Source organism: Gossypium hirsutum, chromosome A04 (genome assembly GCF_007990345.1).
Source record: "Gossypium hirsutum isolate 1008001.06 chromosome A04, Gossypium_hirsutum_v2.1, whole genome shotgun sequence".
Lineage (NCBI taxonomy): Eukaryota > Viridiplantae > Streptophyta > Magnoliopsida > Malvales > Malvaceae > Gossypium > Gossypium hirsutum.
This window is the reverse complement of record NC_053427.1, coordinates 76,767,643-76,776,972: the sequence shown is the minus strand read 5'-3', so window position 1 is coordinate 76,776,972 and position 9,330 is coordinate 76,767,643. Positions and strand designations below refer to the sequence as shown.

At 31.7% G+C, this 9,330-nt stretch overlaps 1 protein-coding gene across 1 annotated transcript; it reads left to right on the top strand.

The window, feature by feature from the left end:
* Positions 1-3,510: 3,510 nt before the first annotated feature.
* Positions 3,511-7,172, top strand: LOC107930149 (putative GPI-anchored protein pfl2). Its single transcript, XM_016861723.2, has 5 exons — positions 3,511-3,937; positions 4,060-4,201; positions 4,986-5,100; positions 5,366-6,430; positions 6,518-7,172. The coding sequence occupies exons 1-5, from the start codon at positions 3,808-3,810 to the stop codon at positions 6,776-6,778; spliced, it is 1,713 nt and encodes a 570-aa protein (XP_016717212.2). The 5' UTR covers positions 3,511-3,807; the 3' UTR covers positions 6,779-7,172.
* Positions 7,173-9,330: the final 2,158 nt, after the last annotated feature.

Genomic DNA, 9,330 nt, shown 5'->3' with positions numbered 1-9,330 from the left:
TTATAGAGATGTGGGACTCAAAGCATTGGATCCAAAGATTTTCCGTCAAAATAATTCGAATAGGAATGATGAAGAGGCAAGAAACCATCCGCTATCCATTCCTGCAGATTAGTAGCAGTTTGTTAAATTTTATATATTTGCTTGACAGTGACGTAAAATAATGTAGAGCTCGGTAGAGTCAAGTAACAAATAAATAAGAAAATATCATTACAACGAGGCAACATAAATCTACAATTCTAAAATTCCAATCATGAATTTTAAACATTAAATGTTGTTATTACTCTCTTTTAAGTTGTTATTTTTATTTCATAGTTTTAGTTTATGTAATTTTTGAATTTATTAAATTTGGTTTATGTTCTTTTTAATATTTAAATTTTTAATCTTGATAATTAAATTTATTTGATTAAATTTAATTACTGGTCTTGTACATATAGTTGTAGATTTAGTTCATTTTCTCCAATTAGATTATTCTAAGCTTATGTACTTTTTTAAAATTTTAAACTTTTAACCTTAACACAAATGATACTCGTTAATTCATTAATTAGATTTTTAGTGAGTAATATATAAAAATAATAAATTGAAATGATATTATATATATAATAATACGTTAGATAAATCAGATTTTAAAAATAACCTAACGTTGCTTAATAAATTTAATAATTATTATTTGGTTATGACTGAAATTTTAAGATTTAAAAAAGTATAAACACTAAAAATAACTAAATAAAAGTAGAAGAATTAAATCTATGACTTTTACTAAATACAAAGAGCAACACTAGAATTTAGTCTACTATAAATAAATACCAAAAATTAAATTAAAACAATGATGAAAGCTTTGAATATGCATGGGGTGATAGTGGTTTTTAGAATTACACATTCATCATGAAACAAAACAAATGATAAAGACAAAATTTATCCACTATGAAACAATAATAAATTTAACAGCATTCCTATTCGCTCTGCTCTATTATTATATTTAGATAAATTTTTTTAATTATTTAAAGTAATCGATCAGAGATTTTTTTTTTCTTTTTACCTTAGGTTCTAAAACCCATGAGATAATAAAGCAACTTTGAAGAGATGATCTTAAAGGCGATGAAGTTGGATTTAGGATTGGGATTGCCTTGGAAGTAACTATGGTTTCTTTTTTACTAGATTACTATTCTTTAATGGTTTGGAACTTTTACTCTCTTTTTTTTCATTATTTTAGATTCATCATTTTAGACTACAATTTTACTATTTTTATATATTATATCTTTATATTTTTCTAAAAAAATAAATTAAATTTTTATTATTTTTAAATTTTTTATTAATTTTAGATTTTTAAAAAAGTAATTTTTATGTATAAGAGACCCTGCGATCTTAGCTACCCCTGCATCTGAATGAATTTTGTAGTCACACTTGAAAAACAAAAAAAAAAAAACAAAGTGGGAGCCGGTTAATGATTAAATGCATAGCTCAACAAATTCACATAAAAAAAACATTTGGAAATGGTCCTAATTTCCAAAGAATGGACATCAAAGGCAGTTTGACTGGTTAGTTGGGCCCGCTCAACAACAAAACCAAAATGCATGGCAGCAACCGGCGCCTCTCGATTCACGAGGCTCGTTGCCCAGCGTCTCCCTAATTTAAATCACGGCCGTTGGATTGCCAATCGTTTGTTCATCTCGAGATTGTCCGAGTTTAATAACTCAAGCATTTTTTGAATGCCCCAGTTATTTTTGAATTTTAAGTTGAGAGGAAAGTATCCGCTACCTTGCGGCGGTTTTTACCTATTCTTTTCCCCCTTTTTATTTATTTATTTAGTGTTGGCTTTACTCAATCCTCCACCATGTGCCATGCTGCTGCCTCAAGAATGTTCTATTCAAATGATTCATAATTCGACTTCTTTCTATCACATAATTACTTAAATTGCCACTCAGCCATCTTTGAATTATTACTTCAATTGTGAATCAATTCAATTTTAATGTCATTTTAAACATTATATGTTAATTCGAGTATGATAAGGAGCATATTTAAAATACATAAATAAAATTTTAAATATATTTTTATTTATCTTATGACAAATTACAAAAACAGCCTAATAATAAATTTTAAATCCTATAACAAAAATGGGCAATCATAGCTTTTTAATAAAAATGCATCTCTACCCAACTCATTAGGTGAAGTAATATGATATATATTTATTATTTAGGTTAGATATAAAGTCTACATTCATTATCCCTAACCCTACTTAATCTTAAAATAGGAAAAAGTTTATCCCAACTAGAATTCAAATGAAGGTATCAAAATCCTTTTTTCTAATTCAACCAATTTATATATATATAATCCCTCACTAAAAATTTACTCTGGGTGAGTTTAAATGAATGGGTACATTTAGCTATAATTAGTGTAAAAATAAGGATAGTGATAAAATTAAATACTATAATGATACTCTAGCGTAAAATAAAAAACAAATTAAATACATTTCACTACCCATCCAAACCTCCATTAAATCTTAAAAAAAACCTTATATTTTACCCAAAAAAATCTTGAACAAAGTAAAAAGAAGATTTTTTACATAAATAAAATTTTTAAAAAAATTATATACTGAAATAGGTTGTTAATTAAATTATTTACGAAAATAGTATGTTGTTTTCATCGCGCCTATTTGACAGGCGCAACTATTTATATTTTTTAAATAAAATATTATTTTTTATTTTTATAAAAAATATTTAAATTTATATACAAGTAAAAATACAGCCAACGAGTCATAATATGAGTAAAAAATACCCGAAACAGGTCGCGTCTGTCAGAGTCGTGCCTGTTAAGTAGGCACGAATGCTCTTGCCCCCCACGTTGCCCACACAATCGCACACCCCCCACCCCCACGCCATCTGCTGCTGCATGCCCCCTGTAATAGTGATGCTTATGATCTCTTTGCTTTGTTTTCTGTACCAGTTTGGTTGATGGTAATATCAAAGATGGTCGACTGAAATACTTTGTTTTACATTTACAGCGGCCTTTCTTTTTCATTTTTTTTTCTAGTGGATTTGGTAAATCATTTGTCCAAATTTATTCAACTAATCTTATGTTTGCATGCTAATGCCATTATGTTTGCGACTATGCAGGCAACGCAGTGCAGGAGCAATCGCTCCTATTTGACAGGTGCGACCTGTTTCGGGTTTTTTTATTTGTATTTTGATCTATTAATCGTATTTTTACTTGTATATAAATTTAAATATTTTTAATAAAAAATAAAATTTTATTTTAAAAAACAAAAAAAATATTTTAATATAAAAGAAAGAGCTCACAACCTATTTTAAAATATAAATTTTTTTAATTTATTTATGTAAAAAACCAGTAGAAATTTGTTTTGTCTTAAATAGATAGAAATTTTAAATTTAAAGATTTAAGGTATAAATATAGATGAAAAGGGGTTTATTACAAGATGTATGGCATTTTAGTGATTATCTCTATAATTAAGGGTAATTTATATAAACATCTCACAATGGCTAAACACCCTCCGTCAAATTTTCAAATTTCTTCTGAGCTAAAACCCAGACAAGCACCTGTTGGTTGTCAGATCATTCACTAAAATAAAATTTAAAGAAATAACAAAAGAAATAATATTTTTTCTTTAAAAATTAAACATTTCCCTCTTTCACACGGAAATGACGTTGTAATACTAATAAGTTCCTCCTTCGTTGAACCAAACCCTTTTTTTTTTATAAAATTTTTGGAATTTGGAGTTCAGGTTTGGATCTAAGAAGAAAGGATTTGGTGGTGACTTTTATGGTGTGTTTGATCAGTTTTTAGAGATCGATAATGGTGATGAAGGAGAGAGACGAAGAACTAGCTTTGTTCCTGGAAATGCGGAGACGAGAGAAGGAGAAAGAGAAGAGCAACAATCTTCTCTCCATTCACAACTCTGAACAACAACTCAATGTTCCTTTAGGTAAACTAAATGATTTTAACTTCATTTTCAGGTTCTTCCTTGTGGAAGATTATTTTATTTTTTTGAAGTGGTTGTATGTTTGTTGACTGTTGACTAAAGTGATGTTCTTGGATTTGAAATAGGATCTAACGTAAAAGTAAACGGAAACGGAAACGTCGGTGGCGGAGGTTCTCCGGTATCGAAGATCGTCTCGGCCTTGCCTGTACGAAAGACTGCAGCAGATAATTTTTTGAATTCGGAGAACGAAAAGTCTGATTATGATTGGTAAATGCTAAAGATATCCTATATCTCTCTAGCTGCTTTGGTTCATTTTAACCTTATAATTTACGATCGATCTCTGCTTTGAGCAGTGAGATGTTTATTATGGAGCTCTAGGTTTTGGATAATTGAATCTACGTGCTCATCAAATATCCTTTCTTGCTTTTTTTAACCAAAAGAAAGAATATGAAGTTTGTATTGAGCAATAATTTGAATTTTATCTTAAAGCTTCCTTTTAAGGGGGAAAGGTGTGGGTACCAATTAAGCCATAAAGAGAAGTACTTGACATCATTCTAAATCTTTAAAAGAAAGCATTCATTTGCTTTTTGTAAAATTTGGATTTTGACATGAAAAAGGTTTTTTTAATGGAAAATTAAAATTTATTATTTGATTTTATTTTATAGTCTCCATATCAATCATACATGAGGTAGTAAGTTGTGAGAGTGCAAAAGATTAGATATGGTAAATATCCCAAAATCCAGTGGCTGAAGTTTTTAGGTGAAGGATGTGGCCTAATGTTAAATTTGTTGTTTCTGCAATACTAATAACTCTATTGGCATCCATATGATCTATTCCCTCTTTCAAATTTGCTTTTACCTTTTGGCAACATAATTTGTTTAAGATATTTTTCCCTGAAAGAGAAACAGACATTTCAAAACTTGATAATTATATTTTAATGCTGTGACAGTCTACATTTCCTTATGGTTGCCGTATGAATTCTGTGGTTCAATGTTGATTTGTTTCTTTTGCTCTGTAGTCAGTACTAATGGGAGATATCTTCTGTCTTCAGGCTTCTTACTCCACCTGGTACACCACTATTTCCCTCTTTGGAAATGGAATCACAGAAGACTCTAATGAGCCAGATTGGGATGTCTAATGCTCGTCCAGTTGCACTGAAAACAAGGGTAAGAACTCTTATGTGATTTGAGTTCTGAATGCTTTCAACCCTTTTCCTTCTGCTGTGATGAGCCTGTCCAGATTGCCAAAATTGAGTTGTAATAGGAGTTTCAGTTTCTATCATGTCATACTGGGGCACTAAATCTCTTTGGCATGTGTTATGGTTGTCAAGTTTTGACAATTTACTGGATTTTTTTGCTCTTTGGTTGTTAGAGATTTTGCTACTTCCCTATTTGTCATATCTTGCAAATTTATCTTGCCTTGGGGTTTCAGCTGGCAAATCTCCCGGAGGAACCTGCTTTGAAGAGCACTCTTGCCTTAAAGCAACAAGCTCCGTCAGCCGGAGTAATCTCTTCCAGTACTCTAAATAGAAGGCCATCTTCTTCCGGGGGTTCAAAATCTGCTAGTAGACCTGCAACACCTACTGGTCGGCCCACTCTTCCCATGACAACCAAGCCTTCAAGGTCTTCTACTCCTACATCACGAGCCAACTTGCCTTCCATAAAGCCTGCTGCTTCTACAGCAAGATCCTCAACTCCAACTAGATCTGCTCCACGTTCTTTAACGCCAACTGCTAGGCCCTCTTTGCATGCTTCCAAGTCGACATCAAGATCATCTACGCCAACACGTCGACCAGCTTCCTCATCTACCACGCCTATTGCATCTGCACCTTCTGGTCGATCCTCTTCAGTAACAAGATCAGCTCCCACTACATCTTCAATACCAAAATCAGCTTCCCTTACTTCTTCACTTATGAAATCAGCTCCTGCTACATCTTCTGTTACAAAATCAGGTACTGCTGCGTCTTCCATAACAAAACCATCAGCTGCCACTACATCAAAAAGCTCAGTACAATCACGGGGCACATCTCCAACCGTGAAGTCTAGGCCTTGGAAAGCATCTGAGATGCCTGGATTTTCGCTTGAAACACCACCAAATTTAAGGACATCATTGCCAGAAAGACCGGTATCAGCCTCACGGGGGAGGCCAGCAGCACCTGGTGCCAGATCATCTTCTGTTGAGGCCAATTCTAGTGGAAGACCAAGACGCCAGTCCTGCTCGCCTGCTAGAAGTAGGGCATCAAGTGGCAGTTTTGGTAATGGGAGCTCCATTCGTTCTGTGCGTAGAGCAGATGCCAATGGCAGTGACAACGAAAGTCCAGTAGTGATTGGGACAAAGATGGTTGAGAGAGTGGTAAATATGAGGAAACTGGTACCCCCAAAACAAGATGACAATCATCGAAACAACCCTACCGCAAAATTATCTACTTCTCTCGATAGCTCAGGATTCGGGAGAACACTCTCCAAAAAGTCTCTGGATATGGCTATGAGACACATGGTAGATCTCTTGCATTACATCAATGCATTTTGTTTACTTGATTCTTGTTGATAGTAAGATTTTTTATATCGATCTTTTCTCGTGCAGGATATCAGGCGAAGTATTTCAGGTCATCAGCGTCCGCTTATGACAAATGTTCCAGCTTCCTCCATATATAGTGTGAGATCGGGATCCACAAAGAGCAGGACTTTAAGTGTTTGTGATTCTCCTCTTGCCACGAGCAGCACTGCCAGCTCTGAGCCAAGTGTCAACAATAATTCATTGTTTATGGATGGGAGTGAAATGGAAGACAATGATATCAGTAGCGAGAGAGGAATCTCCTCTCCAACCAGCCAGCATGTTAGCTGAGCAAGGGAAACACTTCCATCCAAATTAATATATGTCGGGGGAAGCTCAGGCAGCATGATGATGAAGAAACAACCTGTTTCTTAAAGAAGCTGATGGTTAATGGAGCATTTCAAATTTATGTAATCTGTTAGTGCAGGGATAGTACTTCAGTACATTAATGTAAGAATGAGCTTAGATTTTGAGGGGGAAAAAAGAACCACTATTTTATAGTAAAACTTTGATTCCTGGTACTAGATATGCTGCTCCTACCTTGCTCAAGGTATAAAAAGGAATTATTCTCCCAAATCCCAACTCAGAACTTAAAATCTTTCTTCCGAATTGGATCATCCAATTTATTGTCTATGTTATATGATCAATGGAAGTTTTGCTATAAAAAAATATGAACTTCCATTCACCTTGAAACATTTTTTTTTTTTTGGTATCTTTTATGCTTTATAGTTCATATTCGAGGTTTGAACTTGTCCTCTTTTTAATAATGTTATTAAGTTTGAATCTAAATGAAAATTAACTATAAATATTAATGTGCAAAGAGAAAGGTGAGACATTATTATTAAAAAGTCTTTTACAATTTCAATAGAGATATATGACCTTTATAAATTTTTTTATTTAAAATTTTTAAGTAACAAAGTTAGAGGGATTAACTAACAAATAAGTAATATTAAAAGGATTTACAAAATAAATAATCTTTCTCAAACCCATTAATTTGAACAAAGGCTCTTATAATATTTTTCAAAAATAGGATAAATTCAAAATCATACATTGAAATAGATGAATATTAATACATATTGATAACTATATATATCCACCGAAATAAAATATTAACTACCTCGTAAAATGCTATTCTATTTTGTATAGGTTATTTAATCACTTCACCTGTTCTTTTAGCAATCGTTTATTTTTATTCTTCTAATTGTTGATTAAATGGAAAATTATATTTGACTCCTTTAGAAAATTAATAATTTATTTTAAGATATTTTAACATGAAATTATTTAATTTTAGCCTTAAAATTTTATAGTTTTACTTATGAAATTTATCTTTACCCTCGACCTGATCAAAACTTAACTTTAAAAAAAGAATGCCATGTTTGGGGCTGAGTTGTAGGGGTTTTAATTGGTTAACCGACCGGTTAACTGACCCGAACTATCATTAACCGAATTAATCAATCCTTTTAAACTATTAACCGTTAATCGAATCAAAATTTTTTTAAAAAAATTAACCGAATCGAACTTTTTCGGTTAATCCGGTCAGGCATTCGAATTAACCAAAATTTATATATATATATTTTTTATTTTTGGTTAAAACAAGTATAAAACATATAAAAAATTAACCGACTTAACCGATAGATTAATTTATATTTTAAAAAAATTAACCGAACTGACTAACGTATAGAGGTGTGCATGGGCCGGGCGGCCCGGCCCGGCCCGAAGGCCCGCCCTAAAAATGGGAGGGTTTGGGTAAAAATATAGGCCCGAAAAACGGGCTTGGACAAAAAACGAGGCCCGTTTAAAAACGGGCCGGGCCTCGGGTAAGATTTTTTTGGCCCGGGCCCGGCCCGATTTTAATATTAAATTATTTTAAAAATTTTTTTATTTTTAATTTTAAATAACTTTAGTACTTTACTTTACTTTTTTTGTTGTTTTGATGTTATTTTGATATTGTAAAACTTTTGTTATTAATATAATTTAATTCTTAATTTAGTTTTAATTTGTTTCAATTTTTCAATTTTAATATAATTACTTTTTATTATATTTTTAATTTATGTATTATTTTAATAATTATTTTAGTCCCATTATTTATTTATTTTTTGTTTTATTATTTATTTTTATGTTTTAAATGTATTTGATTTATTATATTTTAAAGTTTTTTATTTAATAAAAAAAGCAAAAAAAATAATATGATCGGGCCGGGCTCGGGCCTACCATTTTTTTCTCGGGCCGGGCTGGTCCGGGCCTTGAAAATGGGCCAAAATTTTTTAATGGTCCCGGCCCGAACCCGGCCCGGCTCATGCACACCTCTACTAACATAATACTTATATATTATAATATTATTTATTACCGATTAACCAAATTCGATCAATTAACCGAATCAATTCGATTTTACCCGAAATTTGTACACTCTTACTGAGTTGAGGCTAGCTTAACATGCAAAAAAAAAACTATATTACTGTTTAAAATGATAATATACTTTTATAGCTAAAATTAAATAAAATACTTAAAAACCATTTTATTTATATTCGGATCACATCAACCTAGCCTTTCATCTAAGCAGGTTCCAATATTGGACCAGGCTAAATGGGCCACCAAGCCCCTAAACAGCTCTACCTAACCCCTACGTCAATGCTTAAGACATCATTCATTTAACTTTTTCCCATTCATTTCAAAGAAAAATCAATTGTTTAATTAGGTAAGAGGTTTTTTAAAGTTTTTATGGTTGTGTAAATTAATTTTTTTTTATTTGGAATTGAATTTTAATTAAAAATAATAATTTTCATGTAAATTTTTATAATAAATTTTAATTCTGATTTTAATTAATTTGATTTAATCCTTATAAT

Coding starts and splice junctions, on each gene's coding strand:
- LOC107930149 (XM_016861723.2), top strand. CDS start 3,808: ATGGTGATGAAGGAGAGAGACGAAGAACTAGCTTTGTTCCTGGAAATG. Junction 4,202..4,985: donor GAAAAGTCTGATTATGATTG/GTAAATGCTAAA, acceptor TTCTGTCTTCAG/GCTTCTTACTCCACCTGGTA. Junction 5,101..5,365: donor CAGTTGCACTGAAAACAAGG/GTAAGAACTCTT, acceptor TTGGGGTTTCAG/CTGGCAAATCTCCCGGAGGA.